Source organism: Microtus oregoni, unplaced genomic scaffold (assembly GCF_018167655.1).
Source record: "Microtus oregoni isolate MIOR12 unplaced genomic scaffold, Mior012 000016F_ref0000370, whole genome shotgun sequence".
Taxonomy (NCBI): Eukaryota; Metazoa; Chordata; class Mammalia; order Rodentia; family Cricetidae; genus Microtus; species Microtus oregoni.
In genome coordinates, this window is record NW_024543075.1 from 34,318,493 (window position 1) to 34,344,611 (window position 26,119).

The 26,119-nt window shown below is 48.0% G+C and overlaps 1 protein-coding gene across 3 annotated transcripts in view; it reads left to right on the forward strand.

Moving 5' to 3' along the window:
- Irag1 (inositol 1,4,5-triphosphate receptor associated 1) overlaps positions 1–26,119 on the forward strand; it is an 81,737-nt gene that overhangs the window by 12,519 nt on the left and 43,099 nt on the right. For 2 of the 3 annotated variants that reach the window (XR_005975790.1, XM_041666963.1), the window contains exons 3-10: positions 11,608–11,708; positions 13,428–13,498; positions 15,495–15,668; positions 16,698–16,775; positions 17,404–17,456; positions 17,645–17,692; positions 18,061–18,672; positions 20,862–20,940. Coding sequence is in view for 2 of the 3 variants with exons in the window: in XM_041666963.1 (XP_041522897.1) it covers positions 11,608–11,708; positions 13,428–13,498; positions 15,495–15,668; positions 16,698–16,775; positions 17,404–17,456; positions 17,645–17,692; positions 18,061–18,672; positions 20,862–20,940 (1,216 nt within the window). In the remaining variant the exon portion in view is untranslated. Of the gene's footprint in view, positions 1–11,607; positions 11,709–12,902; positions 12,924–13,427; positions 13,499–15,494; positions 15,669–16,697; positions 16,776–17,403; positions 17,457–17,644; positions 17,693–18,060; positions 18,673–20,861; positions 20,941–26,119 lie in introns of those variants that run through there. The other variant, XM_041666964.1, reaches the window with a different exon arrangement.

Here is a 26,119-nt window from a genome sequence, read left to right on the forward strand (position 1 = left end):
ATGGAGCCATCTAGACAGCATGTGACTAAGGCTTCATGAGATTTCAAACTACCTTGGCCCAGACTGCTCCCTCTTACTCTTGAGAAAGAGGTAGAGGAGACAGGGTATCAGACATAGTCAAAGGCCGCTTTCAAATAGTCTGCTTCAAATGAATATCAAAAGTTCATAGTCAAGGGTAGGAGGACAGAGTTTCAGACAAAGTTGATAATAAAATAGAAAATGGTTTTTAAAATGTTCAATAGGAGCATTCTCGTTGAGGCAGGTATGGTGGCTTATGCCCGTAGTTCAGCCTTCAGGAAACCGAGGTAACAGGTCACTTTGAGTTCCAGACTAGCTTAGGCTACAGACCAAGACCCTATCTCAAAAATGAAAACCCAGACAAGTAACAAAAGCAATGGTAATAGCAAAGAAGGTACCAGTGAGGTTTTATTTTGCAAATTAAATTAAGAAAAGCAATTTTTAGTTATATATAATCACAAAGTATAGGTTATATGTTTATTTTCAAATTGATCTTGATCTATATATTATTTGTTTTGTTTTATTTTTGTATTTATAGTGTATACATGTGTTCTCACATCCATGGAAGTTAGAGTCTCACGTTGAGTGTCTTCTTTATTCTTTATTTTCTGAGGCAGGGTCTCTCCCTGAACCTGGAGATCACCAATTCGATAAGACTGAGTAGAAAACTCTGGGGGTCTTCCTGTCTGTTTCTCACATTGCCCTTCACCCCCTTTTCTTTATGTGGGTGCTAAGGATCCAAGCTCAAGTTTGCATGCTTGTATGGTAGTGTCTTTCTGATTGGGCCATCTCTCCGGCCTCTGCTTTTTTTTTTTTTTTTCTGTCAACCAAAAAATGTGTTCACATGATACTACATTCTTCACATTTTATTTTATAGCAACCCCAGCATGAGAATGTTTAAAATGTAAGGCTAGAGCAATTTCCCCAAAATAGTGAGGCCATTTCCTTCTGAAGAACCTATCTTGCCATCATCCTCATATTTTCTTTATCTGGTCACTGGCCCAGCTCTGTCTGATCCTCCTGGATCACAGGCCTTGAAGGTCACCACCACTATTTTCTTTGACTTGAACTTTACCGTTGGTTTGCACTGAACTTGTGCCGTGGCCTTGTATCTGACTGTGGTCCATACTGATGGGCGCTGGATGAGACAGGCTTACTAAGTAAGAGGAGAGGGTGTGAGTGAGCATCGTTTTTCTAGATGGGGAGATTCCTAGCGAATATTTTCATGTTGTGGTGATATTTGTTTCTTACACATTACCGTGGGAACTAGGATAGCAAATATTTAGACGGGAATAGTCCTTGTATCTCTATATCCCAAGTTCGTGAGTTTGAGATGTGAACTTGGCAGCTTAGGGATAGGGGGATGTCTTTTCCTTAAACGTCTAAAAAAAGAAAACAGCGAACCAAACTCCCATCTCTCTGTCTATAGACCATAGCTTGAGGTTCTAGGGAATGTTTCACAGCTTCCTGGGGAGGGGGTGTCTTGGGCTATAGTAGGTACTGTTTATCAGTAACCCTCAAGGCAACTGAGGTCTGAGGACTTGGGGGAGTGAAAACGGAGTGACCACAGAAGGCAAACAGTGGTGAGTGGATTCAAGTGTGGCTGCTTCCAAGCCCCTGACGGCTTTCTTCAACTCTGTCACCCCGTGCCCTCTCATAGTGGCCATCTCTGACCCCTCAACTTCACTAACTATGGTAACACACTGAACTCACATTCACCTGGACCCCAAATCATGGGCAGCTTCCCCAGACAGTTAACCAAAGAATAAATATGGGGGAGCCTCTGTGATCCCCAAAGCCAGCAGAGTAATAGTCTGTGGGAGGCAGGAAGGTAGTCCGTTCAACATGACTAAGCAGCTGGTGTTAGCTCAAACCCCAGAAGTCTGACCCCAAGAGGTTTGTTTTAGGCGTATTTAAACACAGCACAATTTGGCAAAAACTTTTCTTGTGATAATTAACTTTGTCTATGTGCACAATAAAGCACAAATTAAGCTCAATAAAGATCAGACACGACTACATAGAACTCTGCAGAACACCCCCATAAAATGTATTCTATAGACTGAGACAAACAAGCTTACGTTAAGGGTCTAGTGGCGATTCCAGGGTGGTCTCAGCCTCACATATAGCACAGAAGTCACCAGACTATTAACCATGTCCTTTCCCAGTCTTTGTGTGGACAACAGGTTATATATCCTTCCCTTTGAAGGAACAACCTGTGTATTTGACATTCCAGCCTCCTCTAGTGCTTGTCTGTGAGCCCAAGGACCTCCATGCTTCCTACAGATAAAAGCAACTCCTAAGGCAAAGATCCAACTTCATCCCTGGTAAAGGCTGAGTCCCATTCTTCCCACATCTGTAGCTCTCAGCGCTTAGTAGAGTATGCTGCTCTCGTAGAGAATCTGAGTTCGGTTCCCAGCACCCACCCACAACTGCCTGCAGCTCCTCCTCCAGGAGGTCTGATGCCTTCTTCTGTATGCATGCGTGCATGCACACACAACATACATATACACCACACACACATACGCACCATACACACACAACATACACATATAACACACACATGCACCACACACACACCACACACTACATACACCACACACACATACACACACACCACACACACACCACCACACACACACCACACACCACCACACACACCACACACACCACATACACCACACACACACCACCACACACACACACACACCACACACACACCACCACACACACCACACACCACCACACACACCACACACACCACATACACCACACACACACACGCCACACACACCACATACCACACACACACCACACACACACACACCACACACACACACACCACACAAATAAAAGTAAATCTTTTTTTTTTAAAGTGCTTTAAAACCATATCCTCACAAGACAAAAAAGCCATTCCCCTTCTAAGCCTTGTGGCTGTCAGCTGCTTGTAGGTCCTGCAATATGAGGGCCAGAGTCTAGGTGCAGGTGAGCTTCTTAGTGGCACAGCACGGGGCCCTAAATATCAGTTCCCCACAAGCTACGCCCACCTGTGACCTGGAGCGAGAACCAATACTTGGAGAATGATGAGGTTTCGATTGTCTCCACAATGAATAGAATGATGGGGTGGGTTTTGATGGTCTCCACAGGCTTTACCAGGGCCCTGGCTCTGTCTCTGGGCTTGTAGGGGTCTGAGGCTATCCTGAAAATGTTGGCAAGTTCCAGTGGCTGAGGCAGCAATGGAACCTGGAGGAGGATGCGTGAGGGACTCAAGTCACCTGGGATCCAGGAGGCCCGGATCCCTCATATAAGACAGAGAACAAGGTTTTAGACTATGACCTCTGTGGTCAGACCACACTGGCTTTGGATCCCAGTTCCTCCATCTCCTCATCCAGAGACCCGGATGCCAGGTCTGTAGACTTTTCATCCCTGTGGTTCCCTGTGTCACTCCAAACAGCTATAGCTGTTGCCCTTCCGTTCTGATGATCAGCTCAGCCCTGTGGCCGTTCAGAGCCTTAAACAGAGGTCTAAGGTCCGCATGAGATTCAACATTCTTTTACTTCCAGGTCTGACCACCAGCCTCTGGTCCTCCCTGAGTTCTCCAGAAGCCAGATAGACATGGCTCCTAACAAGTTTCTGCCTACTGAGCGCCTAACACAGCTCAGCCTCAGGGGAGGCTCAGATCTCCCAGTCTAGCTTGGAGCCTCCAGGGGCAGTGGGAGCACAGAAGCCAGGCAGTCAGGAAAGCAAGGCAGGCCAGGGTTCAGCCGGAAGTCTGCTCTGTGTGAATTCCCACTCCACAAAGCAGGCAAGGGACAGAGTATCCCTCAAGCTCATAGCTCCCTGGGGTCCAGTCCTAGTTTTGAGTACTCTGGTCCCAGCCTCCCTTTCCCACCACTAGCCTGGTTCCTCACAACAAAAACACAGAAGTTTGAGGGTTAAATTTTTTTCAGCCCTGAAACTACTCATTGGAAGCTGTGCTCAAGGCCTGCAGTGCAGACAGGTTCCCAGCACTGACTCTGCAGGGTGCTCTCAGAAGTGCATGTTCTCTGGGCACAGGCACAGCGAAGGACACCAAGTCTGTACTCAAGTGGCCCTGATGGATTGAAGCTGCCAGGACACAAGCCTAGGACATTTAGGGGAAACAGAATGACAGTCTGTCAGCTGGAAGGATCCTAAATCACATATGTCTTTGTTTGTTTGCTGTTGCTGTGATAAAGATCATGACCAAAAGCTAACTTGGCGAGGGAAGGCTTTCTTTTATCCTGTCCTTCCAAGTATCAGTCCATGACTGAAGCCACGGCGGGAACCTAGAGCAGAAACCGCAGAGGAACGCGTGCTGGCCCGTCTCGTTTTCACTGTGCAGCCGCAGACCCTAGATGCAATGGGCTCACGTCATCAGTATATCCTGAGCTGTGACCAGAAGCCGTTTAGGAAGCTGACTCCCTATGACGATGTGACAGCCTCAGAAGTGACTAGCACACTTGGTGTATAGGGCTCATGTCGGTAAAAGCCCGAGTTTAACTTATCCAAGTCCTGCCCCCTCCTTGGGGGTTTCTAGAAGCCTCCAGGAGCAGGCCAGTGTGGCTCATAGATGGAGCATCTACGCTCCCACTGTTCGGTTCCAACATCCCCCACTCCATCTCTTTCTGACACAAAACCGCTTGACAGTAATAACCAGCCAGGCAATTACATTAATGCATTTCACTTTAGATAAAACATTTACTCTTTGGAAAAATCTATATATTTATACAAAGTATTTTGATCCTATCCACTCACTATTACCTTCTTCAATTCTCCATAGTGCCCACCCATCTCCCGCCCAACTTCATGTCCTTTTTTGTTATTGATAGCCCCCTGAGTCCACTTAGTGCTGCTTACTCCATATGCACAAAGAGGCATGGTCAACCCACCAGCAGCTTCTTTCTCTCTCTTCAGTAGCTACCAACCGCTGAGAATTCCTCTGTTAAGGGTAGAGCTGTGGAGTCCCTCTCCAGCCATGCTGGAATTTGGACTGGCTTAATCTTACTAAGGTCTTGCATAGGTAAGCATAGCTGCTGTGAGCTGGTGTGAGCTACAGCCATGCCATGTGTCGAAGTTAGCATTTATAGCTCTCCTCCCCATCTACTGATTCTTATATTCTTTTGCCCCCTATTCTGAGATGTTCCCTGAGCCTTGGAGGATGGGAAGTTGATAAGATGACCCATCCAAGACTGAGACTCAGGTCCTTACCCTCAGCACTTTGACCAGCTATGAGTCTCGGCATTAATTATTGCACAAAGAGGCTTCTCTGCAAGGTGTAGGGTAGCACAGACCTGCGGACATAAACATACACATTTAGCAGGGCTTAGACAGCGTGATTATTTAGTGAGATGCCGCAGTGGGCCCACCCCAGGGTCTCCCTAGGTCATGGGCTTTTGATCAGGTTTATAACATCAGACATGAAATCCTTCCTAGAGAGCAATCCTCATATTCAATCAGAAAGAGATTGGTTGCCCCAAACCCACCGGACCACTACTGCATCAGTGGGCACATCTTGGGAGGTTTGTCAGTATTATAGCATGCAGGGTCCACTACTGGATAAGATGATTGATGATTGGTGTCTTTTCTCCCCTAACATCCTGCATAGCCCCATCCGGCGCCATGTAGGCTCCTGCATAGCCCCATCTGGCACCTAGTAGGCTTGCTGGCAGGGAGAGGGTTTCCTAGGCACTCTGGTTGATTACCTCATGTCTTGTATCCAACTTCACCTTTAGTCCATTTTAAGAGTCAGGATTAAATTCCATTTTATAGTCGAGGAAACTGAGGCACGAAGAAGGTAACTAACTTCCTCTGAGTCTATGTAACTCACAAGCAGAAAACCAGAGACTCTACGCTTGGCATTCTAGCCCAGAACCCCATGTTCCTGGTTTCTACTTCGTACTGAGCCCTGCTGACTTTGCCTCTGGAGTTTCTGTGAGGCGTCTGCAGCCTGAGCCAAAGTGACACTGTTTTGTGCTCTCAGAGCCATGGTTTGAGAGGAGCAGCCGAGACCCCAGGGAAGGCAGCCCTGTGATCCTTCTAAGCCCTGCAGCTGTGGCAGAGGGTCTTACCAAATTTTCTCCACCCCCCCCCCCCCCCCAGGAGCACAAGCGCAGGTCATAATCCTTCCAAGATACTTGTGAACTCCTCATTCTCCTTCAGCTACATGACAAAATAGCCCATTGTGGTTCTCTGGCTCCCCAAACTGTACTCTACCAAACTGAGCCTGTCTTAGGCTGCAGCTCTCGGATACTCCAGCTCTCCCAAAGCAGCTGCTCTGTGCTTCAGGTTTTGATGTTCCAGGCAGGCATTAGTGTCCTGTAACCCCAAGGCTTTTGTGACTGATGATCACTGTGGTACTCTGCTGTTGAGTGGCATTACCTCCCTTTCCTGTCCCCAGTTTTTAAATAACTGAGATGAGATTGAGATGGACTCCAGAGAAGCAGCTGTGTATGTGGCCCTGTGATGGTCGACCTCAACTGGGATTTACAGACACCTAGGAAACACTTCTGGGCATGTCTGTGAGGGTGTTTCCAGAGAGAAAGGTTAACTGATGTGGGAAGGATCCACCTTGAATGTAGGGGGCACCATCGCATGGGCTGGGCTTCCAGAACACACGAAAGGAGAAGGCGAGCCAAGGACCAGCGTTCATTTCTCCCTGCTTCCCAACCATAGATGCAGTGTGACCGGCCACTTCACACTCCTGCCACCATGTCTTCTCTGCCATGATGGGCTGGGTTCTCGAGCTATGAGTCATGGTCAACCCTTCCTCCCGTAAGCTAGCTTTGTCTAGAATAACAGTGGACAAAAGGAACTGACATAGGCTCTAAGGAGGGAACCCTTTGCAGAGACCTGGGAACCTCTACTCTTAAAGCCTCTGGGCTCCTCTTCTTGGGATCCAAACTGAAGACCCTACTAAGTGCCACCTTAGCATACCAGAAGTTCTTTCTCTGTTAATGTCAATGTAGTCAAGACTCATCCTGTCTTCCCCTCGGGCAGTTAGGGCTCAGCCCATCACACTGGTCTGTCCTCTTGTAAGAGGAGATGACCAAGTAACACCCTTTAAGCAGCCAGAAAGTTCTTACAGCTGTATGCCCGGGACAGAGAATGCTTCTGGGTCCCAGGCATATAGGTGTAAGCAGACTGGCAGAGTACCTGGGCTTCACATTCCAAGTGATTGCAAATGATTCTCAACTACATCAAGTTGACAATTAACTAATTATTATAAGACCTAAACAACCAATCTTCTTTCAGGAATGAGATGGAGATGAAATAGATGATGCATATAAAATCCTTGTGATCTTGGATGGACCCCCTAGAGCAGGGATTTCCTCCAACAGACCCCCCCCCCCCCGCCCCGTGAGAACCCTCATTCCATCTTCCTGCAAGCCAGCACAGTTGTATGCACTCACCACAAGGTGGCTTCCCAATGCCAGGAGCAGGTATTGTTAGTTTACAGGCATGAACACCCAGGTGAGCCAAGCACACGCTCACCTCCAAAACCATAAGGAAGTCCTCAAACACTCTATCTGGAATGATGCATCATCTTTCTTGAGAGCTTTTGTTCACTTCTATAATTTGACTTCCATAGCTGTCATTGAAATACCTGGGCCAACTTAGGGATTATTCATTTTCATCCCATGGTTTTAGAGGTTTCAGCCCATTATCCCTTGTCCCTGTTTTTCCTGGGCTCACAGCAAGGCAGGACATCACAGCAGGTTACATATGGTAGAGCAAGGGCACTTACCTCATGATGGACAGGAAGCAGGAAACTTGACAGGAAAAGGATGGGGACAAGGTATATTCCACTAGGACATTGGTGAGTTGACCTAATTTCCTCCAGTTAGGCTCCACTCTCCTAACGTTTGAAGCACCAACCAAAACAGCACCACCAACTGAGTTCCTAGACTCCAACCTATGAACCTATGTGGGACATTTCATATTAGAACCACAGCATTTATTTAGGTTATCACATCCTTCCAAGATGGTCTCAATTAAGATCTAAACTGAAATATCTTTTCAGAAGTTATCAATAAGGCATTAGGATCTGGTGTAGGAGGTATTAGTAATGTTTATTTGGGTACCTGGTATTCATGGATCTATGTTAGATATTATCACTCCACCTTAATATAGATGAAGATACTGGACCTAAGATGTTACGTATTTGTCAACGGTCACATAGTGTGTCACAGTTAAATGTAGAGTCAAACTGAAGATTCCTTGTGTACACGATCCTGCCTTCTTTGCCTCTTCTTGCCACTGAGGCCATTGTACTAAGCCCCAGTGGTCTCAGGTGTGGGCAGAGGGTCCTGATGATTCATCTTCTGTGGTTAGATGGAGAGGAGGCTTGGGGGAAAGGAATCAAGAAGGCTGTCACAGCACATGAGCTATGAGACAAGCTGTAGGATTGCTTCAATCAAAGCAGAATGTATTTCAGAAATGGTGATTACAGTCAGGAATGCATATCACAATGGTTCATCCTTGGTTCCCGTTATGAGCAAGAATGGTTTGTCCTGTTTCTCTTTCCCCTGTTAAACTGAATGTGAACATTCTGGGGTCAGGGGTCACATCTTTCACACATCTATCTTTACCTTTAGTATAGACCTAGAGTATGGCAGGAGCTTAGGGAAGAAGAAAGGAGGGGAGAAGTGGGAGGGAGGGAGGGAGGGAGGGAAGGAGAAAAGGAAAGGAGGGAGGTTGGTTGGTTGGCTGGATGATTGGATGGATGGATGGATGGATGGATGGATGGATGATTGGGTAGATGCCTGGATAGATGAATGGATGGATGGATGATTGGGTGGATGCCTGGACAGATGGATAGATGGATGGATGGATGGCCATGTGGCAGGTTGGGTAATTGGATGGTTAGACTGAAGGGAGGAAGACATGAAAGAATCAGGGAGGACTGACAATGATGGTGGTGGATGAATGGGGCTGGCTGAATGATGTTTTGCAAAGTATGGCCAACACCCATTGTGTACTGCTCCACACTCTGAAATGTGATGGCCTGAGAGAAAGAGTAAGGCTAAAAATTCCAATGGCTGTGGATCTCCGACTTCTGAGACCTAAGTGGACGCTGGCAGAGACGGACAGAATCAGAGTGGGCCCTGGGCACACGGAAGCATACACTGGGGAGCAAGTCTTCCGGATCGTGGGGCAAAGAATGCCCTCCATGGTGTGCACGGAGGAGCCATGTGCCCCACAGAAGTCCTTCCCTCTCTCCCATGGCCTAGGACTTGACACTGGAGTCATCATTTTCTTGTAAGTGCCCTGAGAAACTTTTTATTTTGTCTTGCGAGAACAAATTCCCCTCCCAAGGGAGTCCCTGCCTGCCTTCTGGGCTATAGCAGAGAGACTGTGGATATAGTCAAACAATGTGCACCGACCTCCCACCCCTCCCCTGCCATCATTCTTATTGTTTTATCTGTGTTTATTTTGAAAGTCCGTCTAGGGAGTATTAGCTCCATCTGATGTTTATAAACATAAAGATCAGAGAAATGAAATATCTGCCCGGAGGTCACCCGGCTGGGATTCCACTGCAGGTCCACGCAGCCTCTTCCCTGTTCCCACTGACCCAGTAGGCTCCTCCTCGTTCCACTGTCACCCAAGGCCGCCACAGAAACCACACTCCCCACACTTGCCTGGACTAGACCTGGAGCTGTTCCTAAAGTGTCCTAGCCCAGACCTAGTCATGTGATACTGAAGACTCGAAGCTCAAATTCCCATCTATGACACGGTCTATATTTATCCATGCGCCCAGGAACATAGGAAACTATTGTGCATGCTTGGGAATTTATGAGTGAAATAAACATCTAAATGTTTCTATAAGATTTATTAGAGGGGAACAAAATGTGACCTGTTGCTTATGACTGAGGCGAGCTTGCTGGAGGTGGCACAGCCCCACAGAGGTTGGCTGGCCCCGAGGAGAAGGGAGATAGAGCCCTGGGGAGGCTGAGTCCTCAGACGAGGAAGAGGGACAAGAGCCCAGGCGCAGTGCTGCCCCATCCTGCTTCTCTCTTTGTGCATGATTTCTAATTGGTCTTAATAATAAAAACCTGGAGTCAGATATCAGGGTAAATGCTGAAAGATAAGAGGAGCAGAGTAGGCAGCCACTAGTTCTTACCTCTATGAGATCCTCAGACCTAATGGGGTATCCTGTCTGAACAAGTCCTCAGACTGAATGCCTTGAGCTCCTGTCTCCTCCCGCCTTACATTCCTCTCTCCACCCAGCCATATCCCTTCCTATCTCTACCTTCCTAGTGCCGGGATTAAAGGCATGTGACTCTCAAACACTGGGATTAAAGGTGTGAACCATCACCATCTGGCTCTGTTTCTTTTTTAGCCTGGATCAATCTTGTGTAGCCCAGGGCGGTCTTGAACTCCCAGAGATCTGTCTGCCTCTTTCTCCTGAGTGCTGGGATTAAAGGTGTGCACTACCACTACTTGACCTCTGTGGCTAACTAGTGGCTTAGTTCCACACTTTGATCTTCTGGAAAACTTTGTTAAATCACAAACAAAATAACACCACACCTCTTGCTGTATGTTCTGTCTCATCTGGATTTAGGGCTTCTTGGAGGAAGAGACACCCCCACAACGAAGTGTGCAGCATAGAAAGTTAAGAGAATATTGTCTGAAGGACACCAGAAACCAGGGGCAAGTGTCAATAAAGAGAAGCTGACAGACAGAGAAGCAGTGTGGCCCCGTGGGAAGGATGCTACCTGGGTGGTGTGACCCCGGGGCAAAGCAGTGTTTTCAGTGGCCAGCTGTGCACTCTTGGACTGACCTTACATCTTGTCATTTTAGCCAGCATACATCTTTTGTTCACCAGGAGACTCATATGAGATGGGCTGAAAGTAAGTAAGGCAGACACAAAACAATTTCCAGAGCTCAAATATTCAGTGTTGGTCAGCTTTCCTGTGGCAAGAGTCACTTGTGAACAAGAACAAGAGAGTCAGGGAGACTTCAGACTTAAATATCATGTACACCAGAAAGGCAGGGCAGGCTGAGCCACTGCAGAGGCCATAACAAAAGTGTTTGGGTCCATAGGCTTGAATGATTGGAACAGACCAGGCTAGAATTTAATTTTTCTGACCACAATTCCTATGCAGAAATATGGACCTGAGATTGCTTAGTGTTCAGTTTCAAGGAAAGCAAAAACCGAAGGGCTGGAGAGATGGCTCAACAGTTAAGAGCACTGGCTGAGGACCTGGGTTTGATTCCTGGCACCACATGGCTGCATACACCCCCACATAGGAGGGAGGGATAGAGAAGAGGGAGAGATGGAGGGAGGAAAGGAGGAGGGAGTCAAAAAGAGAGAGGGAGAGAGAACCAAGGCAGTCCATATGCTCATTTACTTATCTGTAGCTATATCAATATACCCCCACATCAAAATATCACACCTTGAATATATGCAATTTCCATTTTTCAATTACTCCTTGACGAAGCTGAAACAGAGTTGGTGACCTGTGGCCATGGCCTTGGGAGTCACACTGCGAAGCGCTGCAGTTCCACGGCCCCGCATGCTTCCCCCCAGCCCAGGCCTAACTCCATTTGTGTTTTGCTCTAAACCACCAGGACTCTCCCTCTGCAGGACCATTTCACAGTCCTCCCACAATCATCCTGACGGGGGATGCCAGTTCACCTGAAGGAGAAACCGACAAAAACCTGGTCAACAGGTAAGCGGCCCAGGCAGATGGGCCATGCTTTCTAAAATGGAGGGATCGAGAGTGTGTTTCTAGAAATGTTCTCTTCGTCTCTGAATCACTTCACTGATAAAGACTATCAAAGAAGACTGGGGATGGAGCTCAACTGGTAGCTTGCTTCTTGACATGTTGTGTGAAGCCCTGGGTTTGATTGCAAGGATCACATAGAGGGTATGGTAAGGTGCAACCCCAGCACTCAGGTGGAGGCAAGAAATCAGAAGTGCAAGATCATCCTTGGCTACATGGGGAGTTCAGATCCAGTCTGAGATACAAGAAGCCTTGTCTCAAAAATAAAAATAAGTATTAGCAGACAGATTTTCGAAATGGGGAAAGAGAATTTAGAATCTTCCCCCAATATCTTTTTTCCCCAAAATGATGTTCTTGCTCTTGGATTTGGCCCTGTGAGATGTTAAGAAAAGCACAAGACATCACACAGGAAAAATTCCCATAATGTCAACCCAGGTATTCCTAATCAAACCTGGAAGATGTGGGTCTTTGACTCCAGACTTCTGCTGTGGACAAGCCAGTCCTCCTTGGAAGATAATCTGTTACAGGGATGTCACTGCTCCTCATCATGGGTCCCTGCATTGATATAGCTGGAATAAAGTTGTCTAGGTATCATTTTTAATAATTTTAAAAGATAATTCTCGGGGACAGGGATAGAGGTCCGTGGGAAGGTGCTGGCTCAGCAAGTCCAAACTACTGGGTTTTATGGGCAACACCACAGACACTAGCCAGAGGATAATTCTCATAAGAGGGTAATTTTCACAAGAGTATGCATGCCAAACCTTCTTTATCCATTAATTAAGGGCAGAAGCAAAAGGGCAGAGTGGATGCCAAGGAGGATATAAGAAATGAATATACATGCATAATCAATGTGGGAGGGGATGGAAAAGCTGAATAAAATTGCGAAGTCATTTAAGACTGCTTCTTGGGGTTGGATTGGTTCAGTAGTCAAAAGCATACATGGTTCTTGCAGAGAAACTGAGTTTGGTTCTCACCATTCAAATTGGGTGACTCATAACTATTTGTAACTCCAGTTCCAGGAGAATCTGATGCCTTGGCCTCCTTATGTATCTGCACACACATGTACACACACAGAGAATTAAAAGCAAATCTTTAAAAAGAACTTCATGTAGCTGGGCAGTGGTGGTGCACACCTTTAATCCCAGCACTCAGGAAGCAGAGGTAGGTGGATATCTGTGAGTTTGAGGCCAGCCTGGTGTCCAATCAAGGGTACACAGCAAAACCCTGTCTCAAAAAATAAAAACAAAACAAAAGAACAACAAAAGCTTCACGTTTTCAGGGCAGTGAAACTGTGTTCTGATTTTCTCATGTGTGTCTCTACCAGCCCCTATGCATGTTTCATGAGGTTTCCACAGACGACAACTCTACACAAAGTCTGGGTCCTCACACACAGTAAATACTGCAGTAAAGTTCATCTCTTGAGAGCGGGCTTGGGTACCTTGAGTGGGCAACAGAGTGGCATAGAGATTTGCTGAGTCAGTGGGGCTCCCGGGGGCTCTGAGGTGAGACTGGCATACAGCCTGGGAATTCATCCATTTTACATGCTCCCAAGGTGACAGTCAGAGGGCCTGTGCCTATAAGACAACAGTGAGATTCTGTAGAGGCCTCTCATTTGTCCATCTCCAGGCAGACGTTCTAACAGGATGACCATGTCCTGTCTTTCAGAGCTCCCAGCCCCCACCGCAGGCTTTCCCACCGACATTTGAAGGTCTCCACGGCTCCGCTGACTTCTGTGGGTAAGGGCTGGTTCAATATGAGGATGTTTTCGAATAGCAAGTGTGCGCTCTTGAGCTTAGTCACACTCGGCCCTGCTCCCTCTCCCCAAGCCCAAAGGTAGAGGAGATCGGCCTCTCCACGTCTGGGTCCAGCTGCAATGATGTCTAGTTTCAGTGTCAGAATGAAAGAGGAAGAAGTCAGCAAAGACAGAAAAGTGAAGCTCAGCAGTGGGTGCAAGGGGCAGAGTCACGGGGCTGTGCTGCTGGGCAGGTACACGCCCAGGTGGGAGTGCGCCCATGTGAAAGACTGGTGGCTATGATCCCTGCTGGTTCCTACTAATGGGTTTTCATACCTTCATGGGATCATTAAAGGATAGGGGTCACGTATACTTGGTCTTTGTATTCAGTGTTGATTACACTGTTTAAGAGGGTCGGGAAGTGAGTTGGTGAGGGCCCATTTAAGGGAGACCTAAGAAAACCAAGGTAGGAAGGGGCCCACTTCTCCCAGCGGGGGAGGTGGGATGTGCTGTCATTCCAGGGAAAGAGATATCTGAGTTTCCCCTTAAAGATGGATGCACAGGAGGGAAAGACAGCACACTAGGTAGATGAAGAGGTGTGGATGAAGCAGGAGTCCCACAGAGCACTGTGGCAATCAAATGCCCAGATGCTGTGCTGGGCCTATGTGTCACAACCACGGCAAATGATGGAGCCCAACACATAGTAGCTTGTTCTAGGACAGTGCAATCCTCTTCCCCTCCCCTCCCCCTTCTCCTCCCCACCTCTCCTTGCTTTCCTCCACCACCATCTCCTCCTCCTCCGTCAGAGTCTATGGCTCCAGGAACTGTGGGGTCCAGGTACTCGATTGTTTCTTAGCTATCGTACCTTTCCATCTCATCTCCTTCAATGTGTGAGTCTTCTTCCAGAGAAGACTTTCCACTCATGGGGACAAATGGCTGGCTGCACCTCTATTCTTCAGATTCATCTGTGAAGCCCTTCTTCCCTCTCGGTTCCCATGACTGCTTCTCATGAGCCTCATGTGGTCATCGCTAGCCCATCCCTCTGGCTGCCTGGATGGCATTGCTTGACTGGCCAAGGCTGGTTTGCGACCCACCCCCTCTCAGTCTTGGCTCTTGAGGCAGAGTTATGGCTGGGGATGGATTTAGAGGGCTTCCCCTAGTGAAAATGAAGAGCTTCTTCTGGAAGGGACATGAATGGAGAAAGGGGAGACAGACTGGGAGCCAACTACAGAAGGACTGGAGTTGGGACAAGGTCTTGGAAGCAGGATGTAGGACCAGCAAAGTTGGTGACCTGTTTAGATGTGACCCTGGGAACTCTGAATAGTTTCCATGGGATGAGGCAGGAGGACAGCGTGATCAGACATGGCTGCTAAAAAGGTCACTCTGTAGGCAACAGACAGTGGGGCAAAGAGACTGGCTTGAAGGCAGAGGCTTTTCAGGGGGTCGATGTAATTGTTCAAGTAAGAGCTTATAAGAAGGAATAGAAATGGGGACAGGCTCCAGAGACAGTTATAGGTAGATGCTACTCCTGGGCCAGGTCTTAGACAGGGAAACTGAGGAAGGAAAAGGGGATGCCTGGAGTGACCATTATCCCTGAGTGCCCAGAGAGAAGATAGTGTCACCCATTCAGCACCCAGGGCACTTCTGGAGAAGGGGCAGTTTGGGGAAGGGTGAGCAGGAGAAAGGAGACCATGGGATTGCAGCTGGGGCTTGGGACAACAGCTTTGACCTTCGTCCCTAGCTACACAGTGACTAACTAGCTTGTATACAAACAGAGCGTGAAGACAGGACCCCCTTTAGAGCAGAGTTAGGACACCTCTGAGCACCAAAGTATATTTTATGAACCTTTCTGATAGCCTCAAGACAGAGGCAGGACTATTGAGGAAGTCACCGTCTCTCCCCATGCCCTCCACCCCGACATGAGCATATAGCTGAGTTCTGAGGCTGCAGGGCCTCTCAGGAGAGGTGACTCTCACTGGGAGCCTATTCTCTTTCTACAGACCCCACGGGACACGTCATTGACCTGGTAAATGACCAGCTGCCAGACATCAGCATCTCAGAGGAGGACAAGAAGAAAAACCTGGCGCTTCTGGAAGAAGCCAAGTCGGTGAGTGAGCGATTCCTGGCCCGCCGCGGGAGGAAATCAAGGAGCAGCCCCGGAGACTCCCCATCAGGTAGGGTAGGACCAGCAGCAGGACAGGTGGCTGTCTGAGCCCCTCTGAGGCCAGGCTGAGGGGAGGGAGGGGAAGATCACGTCCCAGCTGCAGGGGGACCTTGTTTCCCAGAGGGTGGGCTTCAGGTGGCCTGTCCCCTTTGCCTCCAGGTTCTAGAAGGCCCAAGCCTTGCAGAGATGACCCCTCGAGAAGCCATTGCACTCAGATTCCAGAGTTCCAAAGCACCTAACGATCTCTACTTCAGAACTCTCCTGTGTTTTGCTTTTAGGCCTTTCCCCATGTGTGGACAAATGCCATTCCATATGATGCCAGTGTTTTTATTTGGTCTCAGCAACTCTCCTTCATGAATGCCTAGGTCCTTAGCATTCATGCAGAGAAACCCTGTGTGATTCCCATATGCACAGACCCTTTCATGGCCTTGCACAGCAGAGTCTGCCTAATATTCCCACCCTCTCTATGAAGACCCTGTTCTGTGGTGGGCATTTACCAGCAAAGGGCTGAGAAGATTGACTTGGGCCCTGATCTCCAACTCTGGAAAAGAGACAGACTTTGAGGGAATTTCTGGGCTAGAGAGATGATTTTTCCCGGGACCCTCTGCCATGCTGTGCTGTGGTCCCTCTCCTTCTGTGCGTAAAGATGACGTGGGTTTTAGACTAGTCTAACGGCCTTGGAGGACAAGGAGAGCATTGAAATCAGAATGGCCCGATGGCATCCAGAAAGTGCAACCTTGCATGCTTTTACTGTCAAGCTATGCCAGGTCCTCAGTTTCTGGAAAGTTCTCTGAGGTCAGGTCAAGCAGGCTAAGGGATGTGACCTCACATACTGGAAATTACCTGAGGGACCCTCAGCTAGGCTGGCCATAGCAAAAGTTGGGTTGTAATAGGAGCCTTATACGGCAATCCAGAACCAGCCCCTGACCCTGACAAGGCAGTCCGGTTCCCAGAGGTGAAATCTCCCTGGAAGAATCATTCGTTAGGTGGCAGAAGTCCTAGCCCTTCGCGAATGCCAGCCAGGTGTTTGTTTCCACAGCTGTTTCTCCAAACCTCAGCCCTGGAGCTTCTCCTGCACCCTCTAGAAGCTGCTCGCTCACCATCTCCACACCACCAGGTGAGGCTGGCCTCCCACCCCCCTGCAATGAGGTAGATGCACAGGCTCTGAGGACTGGAAACAGTACGGCAGGCAGCAAGAGACAGGCTGAGTGAAGGTAGGGCTGAGGTCACAGGAAGGGGCCTATGATGGGCACTCTTTCTTCAGAGACACGTCATCACAGATTGTTTTGGATCCTCTTGTTTGGACCACTATAAGTTTGGTTTGTTCTTGTGGTCCTGGGGTCCTCACACATGCATTCTGCCACCGAGCTACATCTCCAAGCCTTGTATGCGTTTCGGTCTCTTCCTTTCTGGGCTGGGCCCAGCCACACCCTCAGGCACCAGAGTACCATGTGGGCAGCCTGACCTTGTCAGTGCTGGAGGACAAGCCCAGAACCCTATATGCACAGATGCTTCCTGGGAATCAAACCTTCAGGTCCCCCGTGACTCAGTTTCCTTATTTGGTTTCTATGTGATTCAATGTTGGCAGGTGAGCAACAACACTGTTTTTGGCTGCCAGGCCTTACAATGGATGGCTCAAGGAGGTTTTGGGGGGGGGACATGTGAGGAGGGTCAGGGGTTGATGTTAATGTGACAACTATGGAGCTAGGTGACCGGCATCACTTACCTTTGCTGGCCCGTTGCAGGTTTCGACGTGTGCGGTGGCCCGCAGTCCCCTTTGCCGGGAGGACCACCACAGGTAACGACACACCTGTGTTCCTTCTATACCAGTAGATTTCTTGTTCCTAGCATCCTAGGACTCTCTGTAAGCCCCGAATGAGGGAGGTGGCGGCGGGGGGGGGGGGGGACAGTACAGTTACATCCTGCTAAGCTTCAAGAGGGAGCAGGCCTCTTCCCACTGCTGCTGACCTGTGTTTTCTTTCTCAGCAAAAGGGGCATGAGGCCGACATCTCCTCATCTCACCTGGGAGAGCCTGTGAGTTTGCGCTTTGTTGCTCTGCAATGATCTGAATGCGGGAAATGTTGTCTCAGAAACCTAGGCTGGCCCCTGTGCAGCCTGCAGATGTGGGGGCCTGGGTGTGAGTAGAGGATGGGTGCTGGGCAAGCAGAAGGTGCCTCTGTCTTCTGAGGCGGAAGTGTGAGAGGGAAAGAGGTAAGGCGCACACCCCAGAAGGGTGATTCTGCACCCCCAAATCCAGCCACAGTCAGACACGAGCTGTTCATCTCAGCTCAAGGTGCAGGAAAGCTGGGACTCTCCTACAAATACATAAATAGGCCTCCTGTCCAGGTTCTGAGTCTCCTCAGCCTGCCCCCAAGGTCCCAACTCTACCTTGTCTCTTTCAGATTGTCTCCAAAGGGCTAGCCGACCGGAAGCAGAATGACCAGAGGAAAGTGTCTCAAGGCAGACTGGCTCCTCGCTCTCCCACACTGGAGAAATCCAAAGAACTTAGAGTAGAACAAAAGGAAAACTTTGATCCCCTTCAGCATCCGGAGGCCACGCCCATGGCTCAGGCTTCAGGAGCAAGCATCAGTGGGAAAATGGCCCTGAACAGCCCCCAGACTGGTCCCGCTGAGATGGAACTTGGGAGGCAGCTCCAGAAGGCAGCCAGGGAAGGCGGCCCTCTGCCCCGAGGTGCAGTCCAAGGCTCAGGAGGAACTCTTTCCCCACATCCGCAGGGACAAGGCTCTGCAGGAGAGCCTGTGGGGCTTAAGGCTGGTCCCAAACCTGAGCTGCGGCCCCCTGTGTCCCGCCCCCCCTTGATACGGGGAGTCTCTTGGGACAGCAGTCCTGAAGAACCTGGTCCCCTGCTGCAGAAGGTACTTGCCAAACTGCCTCTGTCAGAGGAAGAGAAGCGGTTTCCAGGCAAATCCAAGCTAGCCAAGCCGCCTGGGCTCAAAGACTTCCAGATACAAGTACAGCCGGTGCGCATGCAGAAACTGACCAAGCTTCGGGAGGTGGGTTCCTGCCCCGCTGCACAGTGTGGCCATGCCAGGTCCCCCATGAGCTACAGACTTTCAGACTCATGCTGAACTCTGGAGCAGGGCAGCCTTGACTTCAAGGAGTCCCAGACTTCTCGACCCTGAGAAGCTGGTGCCATCAGTGTTACATCTCCATAGCAGCAGCTTCGGGTGCCGTTTGTTCCTGCTAATAGAAAGAAATCAGCCCAAGACATAGTGGTCACACTTAGCCACACTTCACGGGAAGTTGGTCATATGGACTCCTTATCCTGAGCTGTCTTCCTCCTCTAACTAGAATTGGTGACAGGAGCCTTTGATGGAGTATCTGGTCATGACCAGGATAAGCAGGCTTTCTTTTTGTAATGTTATTCAGCCTGCCTTCTTGGTACCTATTAACCAAGGGCCTTAGACCCAGGAACCACCACGACATTGTCGACATAGGACTGCTCCTCCATGGTGAATTTCTTCCAGTGTCCATGGTGTCCTCAACTTCCACTGGTCATCAAGCTAGGGACAGTGGTCAGCCAGGGGACTGCCCTACTGCACAATGAGTGGTTGTGGAGTGGTAGAGGGAGGCCAGGTTGTAAAAGGGAGGGGTTAACTGGATAAACAAGTCCTGATCCAGTCCCTTCTCTCTCAGAAGGCCAACCTCAATCCAGGTCAGGGACTGGGTTCCTATAGATTAGGGCCTGGAATAGGACAAAGTGCCCTGGATCCTCTACTGAGGGAGTGAGGGAGAGGAAAGAAGCGAGGCTCTTAGCACTCCAGCGCAAATGAGAATATCTGCGCTAGCAAGGACACAGCCTAACCGGCCACTGTGCTGTTCAGACGGCTTCTGTGAGGCTGAGGAAGTGGCTCAGTTGGTAGAGCGTGTGCACGCCAGCACGTACAAAGCCCTGGGTTCTCAGATCACATAAAACCATGTGTGGTGGTAGCTCAGGCCCGTTATCCCAGAACCAAAGAGGTGGAGGCAGGAGGATTAAAAATTCAATGTCATGATCATAGTGGCTTTGAAGCAAGAATGATATATATATATATATATATATCTTTGTATATATGATAGATAGATAGAAAATCATTAGATCATCTCTAATGTTTTGGGGTCAAGACTTAGGAAGATTAACAATTCACATAGAACCCCCATCCTCTAATCCAGAACTCAGGGTACCTGGTAGCTTAGAACAAGTCCAGGCAGAATCACCCACCCTGGGCCACATCCCACGTCTGTGAAGGCAAGTGGAAATGAAGGGGCAGACATCTCGGGATTCACCTTCATGGATTTCAAATGCTGGGAGAGTAAGCCACCACCCCAGAACTCCCCACCCCCTTTAGGTCACACTCACTCAGCAAAGGAAGAGAGAGCCTGGCAGTTTATGCCACTGCTGGTCTGGCAGCTGAGCACACACACCTCATGCTGTCCAGTGTGAACACAGCTGATCTGAACCTCTGGCTTGCTGAGTATATCAGCACAGGATGGCCTTGGTTCTCTTTGGAGCCTGAGTATTTTCTGCTGGCATTTTTCTTCCTCTTTTACCCAGAGGCCAGTCACTCAAGTGGCTTCTGTCACCTGGGAGGCTGAAAACCCTTGGATAGCACCAGGGACCAGGAGAAAACTCAGGCATCCCACTAGAGGGCCCTAGTCTGACAGGAATTGGCTTGGAACGAGGATGGCCTACTAGGTCCACCCTCAACCTAGGTCTGCCTGCTTGCTCAGTTCCCCAGGCAACGGCTCTCAGGCCACAAGATCATTGAGGAAGGAGTGTCACTTACACAGATGAGCAGGGCAGGAAGCTGCTGCCAGCTATAAGTTCTTCAACACTTACACAGAAGTAGTTGCATGCATATCCAGGACCTTACTGTCCCCAAAGTCCTACACAGTCCCTACACACTTCCCCCACAGTCAGGCTGGGCAGCTCATTTCCCTGAGGCCCAGAGCTCCTTTAATAAGCAAGTCATGTGGGAGGTAGTTCTTAACCCAATGGTGGCATTTCAGGCCCTTTTATGGACGGGGAGAGGACCTTGTGCCCCTCTGGCCTCACCATACCTTGTCATGCCAATTCACCCACTCTGGTCACTGTCCTTGGAAGCCCATATAAGGCTGAGTGGGTACAGAGCCACTGGGGACAAAGAAAAGTGTCTAGCCTGGTGGCGTCATCTGAATTGTGTTTCTCCTCTTCTCACCAAAGGAGCATATCATGATGAGAAACCAGAACCTGGTGGGGTTCAAGCTTCCCGAACTGAGTGAGGCTGCGGAGCAGGACAAAGGTAGGTTGCTGGGGCCTGCTTGCCCTCCCTCCCTGCCTACCCTCTCTGCCCGCCCTCCCTGCCTGCCCTCCCTGCCTACTCTCTCTACTCTCCCGCCCTGTCTGCCCTCCATGCTCACTCTCCCTGTCTACTCTCCCTGCCTGTTCTCCCTGCCTGCCCTCCCTGCCTGCCCTCCCTGCCTGCTCTCCCTGCCTGCCCTCCCTGCCTGCCCTCCCTGCCTGCTCTCCCTGCCTGCTCTCCCTGCCTGCCCTCCCTGCCTGCTCTCCCAGGACTGGTTAGCCCACTGAGTCGAGAGCATTTTAAGTGTGAACAGTGGATTTCCCATCAGTATTTGTGCACAAATTGAGGGAAGCCTATTGACTAGCCCACTGAGGCAGAACATGCCCAAGTCTGTCTCCTTCCTGCGACTACCACCCCTAGGCCTGCTAGTGACAGTGGGTCTGGAAAGTGCCCGAGGTCTGAACTTTTGACATTGCCTTTCCCCTCGCACCCAGGAAGCCACCCAAATAGTTCGGTTCCTCTTTTTAAGACACCAGAGCTCCCTCTTTCTAATCTGCTGTCACCACCAAGTCCATAACCCAGTCCTGCCCTGCTGGGTGGCCTCACATCCCTTCCTCCAAGGCTTTGCTCTCTGCTGCCCCCCACACTCTGCCACACTTCTCTGAAAATGAGGCAAGAGGCCGGACCCTTCCTGTTCCTGCCTTAGTCTGTTCCTCCTGAGTCCTCGAATGCCGCAGTATGAGCCACAGCTGTTCATCCTGCCTCTGCCGCTGGCTGAACAAGCCACCTGCTCTCACTGGACCCAATCCCAGCCCTCACCTGCACCCCACTTTGTAACACGGGGCCATTGTAGTTGCTGCAAACCTTATCAAGAAGAGCACATGAACTAAACTCTATTTACAATGTGCCTAGAGCAGTATGTGGTACATCAGGATCCCTAAAGGAGGGGCCCCAAGAGCCAGTATTTCTGTCTGGGGCTACATCTCTGTGCACACACGTGTGTCTGCACACATATTGTAGGTGCCATGCTTACAATGGTGCTGGGCACTAACAGGCCCAGAATAAGCATTTATGAAGGAACAAATGGATGAGGTTGTAAGAGTTCACAGAGGAGTTTCTGAGGTAGTTGCGTAAAAGCAACCTTAACCAGAGTGCTTCATGATGGTCAAAAGAATGAAGGTGTTTGGAGAGATGCTTCTAGAAGAGCGGGCTCTCTGTCCTTCCCTCTTCCCCAGGCCGGTACCCCCGTAAACACTCACGGCCTTGCCTCTGTGCTTTGTATATGCTCTGTTGCCATCCCCCTCCCCTCTGAATCCTTGTAGCTGTGGTGAAGCAGCGGGCAAGTCCGCCTGCTCTCAGATGCCCCCTTTCCTTGCTTATTTGGTATTGATGTCTACCGCTCATCTTTGCTTCAATTGGTATTTGTTAAGTGGTGATGTATAGAATGTTATGTATAACGTATACATAGAATTAACTTTTCCGTTTTAATAATTTTCAGCCTGTGGTTCAGTGGCTTTAGGTCCATTCGTGGTATATTGTGCAGCCGTCCTCACTGTCCATCCACAGAACCTTTTCATTGTCCTCAGTTGCAATTCCACACCCACGAGACACCAGCTGCCCACGCCCCCTCCCCCAGCCCATTGCTACCACCATTCTGCTTTCCGTTTCCGTGCCTTGTGCCTTCTCTAGGTCCCTCACATAAATGAAGCCATACACTGTTTGCCCTACTTCTTTTTAATGCCATTCCAGTGAATTCTCTCCAGCATTTTGCAGACTCAAAGTCATTTGAGACTCAGATTTAATCTTCTCCCGGGAAACTAAGAGGAGGAATGTTTGCTTTCATCTTACCATTAGAGAAGCTGAGGCCAAAGAGCTTCTGACCTCGTCACATGGTTTTGCCTTCACAGGAACACTTCTGAAACATGTTTTAGCTTCATTTCATTTTAGACAAACTAATCCAGAGGAGGCCAGCTTATGGGGAGCAGGGTGGTGACTCCTGGACCACTTTCTGGAAACTTCTGCCTTTCTCCTGTGAGCACTAGTGGGCCCAGGCTTCATGGAGCGCCTCTGGAAAGGCACACTTCCCCTCACATTGTCCATGGCTGGTGTCTGTCATCTAATTGATTGCCACATGAGCTTATTCTGGGTATCACTGCCAGTGAAAAGTTCTGGGCTGAAACACCATGACTAACACCTACTCAACGCTAGCCAGGCTCCCAGCAGTACAATCTCCCGGAAAACAGTTTTAAAGGACTGAATTACTTTTTAAAAAAATTAATTAACCATCTTGAGCCAGGTGTGGTGGCAAATGCCTTTAATCCCAGCTCTTGGGAGGCAGAGGGGGAAGATCTCTGTGAGTTCGAGGTCAACCTGCTCTATAGTCCTCAACCAGGACAGCCAGGGCTGTGTAGCGAGACCCTCTTAAAAAGCCAGAACAAACAAACAAGCAAACAAATAAACAAACCATCTTGGAACTAGGGAGATGGCTCAGGGGTAAGGGTGCTTACTCTACAAACATGAGGATCTGAGTTTGGGTTCCCAGCACCAACATAAAAAGCCAGTTGTAGCCACAGCGCATGCCTGTAACAGCAGAGCCATGAGGGGTGGAGACAGGAGGACTAACGTGGTTTGTTGACCATCATCTCACCTCCAGAAACCATAAGATGTAAGGCAAAGAGCAACAGAGCAAGAGCACTCGGCATCTTTCTCTGCCCTCTGTACATATACATAGGTATAAACCACATACATTTATAAATACACATACCACAAAACATTAACCATACTTAGAGGTATCCTTCTAAATATGTATTTCTTCACTTTTTTTTTTTTATCAAAACACTAGAAAAACCTCTGAAGATTTTTTTATACATGATGCTGGAGAGATGATTTAGCAGTTTAGAGTACTTGTGGGTTTACCTGACAGCTCCTAACTGTCTGTAACTCCAATTCCAGGGCGCCAACACCTCTCCTAGCCTCCTCCAACACCAGGCACATATATGGTCCACATGCATGTAAACCACTCACACACATACAATAAAGAAATCCTTTAGGCAGCTTTTATACATAGCCCATCACAGCTTTATTATTCTTTCCTGTGTTTATCATTTTTCCAAAGTCACTTTGATGGTAAAGATATAGTTTTGTATCTAATTTATCTTTTGATCATAACTAAGGAAAGCTATAATTATAACTACCTAGTCTTCAACTCCATCAAAGACTCCAGAAGGATATGATATTACCTAAGTAAACAGGAAGTGCATTGAAAGCAACTTCCAAAACTCTAATAAGTGACAGAGACATCTTGCTGCCCTAACAGTCACCCAAAGTTCTTCTGTAACATTGGGACATCCATCTTCATCCTATAGGCCTAGAGTGTCTGACAGACTTCAGTGAAACAGAAAATTTGAAACTCTCCTGCCTTTATTGTCAGTTTGTCAGTCATTTTCCCCTGTGTCCTGCAGAATGTCTGGCAGACTCTTTCGTGAAGCAGGAACTCTGAAGGACTGCCTCACCTTGTTTTGGCAAGTTCAGCAGTCATTTTCCTGTGGGTCTTCATGTTCACTGTATACAGCACATTGCCAAGCAATCCAGTCAAGAGCAGTTTCTTGCCAAAATGGCTAGTCTTGCAACATTGAAAGCAAACTCCATAGAGAGCTTCTTTGATGCCCACCATCCTCTTGAAGTAATTGGTACTGCCAGGAATGGATGTCTCACATCCAAAAAATTTTAAGTTATTAAAACATTTTAAATGGCCATATTCTGTAGGTCTTTGAAGTGTTTAAAGATTACCTATTCATCTGAAATATATCTCTGTATACTAGAAAACCTAACTAACATGACTATAAGTTTGACTATTAGACTATTAATTTGTATTTCTTAACTCTACATTACATTTTAAATGCCCTGCATAAGCATAATACCTTAACCAAGAGTAACAAAATTGATCTTAAATTTGTGTCAGTAAACCAAAATCCATACCTATTTATTTTGAGATCAACAGTTGTTTTTTGCATTAAAGTAGATTCAATAATCTACCTTTCTCCATCATTTCTATCTCTTTCCTGAGCCATCTTTCCAAAAGCTTAAAAACTTTTGAGCTTATTATATGTGTGTATGTGCATACATGATATACTTGTGTTTATTTTGCTAATACCACTGACTTCATCTTTTTGTTGCTGTTGTATTTTGTTTTTTTGACATGAGTTCTTACTGTGTAGCCCGAAACTCTTTATTTAGACTGATATTATTAGAACAGTGGTCTTGAATGCCCTCTGAGCTTCATTTTAAGATATAGGTATTTTAAGACTTAAGAGTTCATTACTCCAAAAGCACTTTAACAGTGTTTGTATTTCTTTGTGACTTAAACAGTCATATGTTATATTAATATATATATAATTATATATATGCAGGAGCAGGGGTCCTATTTGTTGTTGTTGTTATGTTTATTTTCTTTTGTTTTATATTGTTTTAGTGGGTGGTTTTGTTGTTCTTTTCATTCCTTCCTTCCCAATTTTCTTTTTGCGATAAAGTCTCATTCTATAGCCTGAACTGACCTGGAACTAGCAATCCTTAAGCCTCAGCCTCCTGAATGCTGGGATTCCAGATATGTGCCACCATACCCAGCTTGGCTCTGTTTCGTTCTGGTCAAGATGGTACATTTTAATCATGGCTTTAATGAGACTACGCTCTATTGTGTAGTGGGATTAGTCTTCCCTTGCTACTTTTCTTCTGCAATGTATTTGTTAATATTCTAGACAGAATCAAATCAAAGATCACAGAATAAGCAAGGAGCTAGGAGACAGGAATCTTATGCACGGGAAGTTAATGGGGTTTTACGTTCCTGACATCTACATGCCTCCTCCACATTTGAATTTCCACCATTTGTGCACCTTGCATGCTGGACTCAGCAGGACAGTCCAAGTTTTATTTCTTTCCTATTTATAAACCATTAGTTTACTAGCATTCACTTCTCAATTGGATCTATTCAGGTATTTCTTTCATCTCTTCCAGAGTGTTTAATGTTCTGTGCATATGGCTCCTGCTACATTCTGAGTTACTTTGTTTCTCTTGTTTCTTGGTCACCATGACTCTAAGTTCACTGGATTTTCTGATTGATCACTAATGGTGCAGATGAATGTGGCTTGGTGATGCATACTTCCTGTACAATAGATATTGCCAT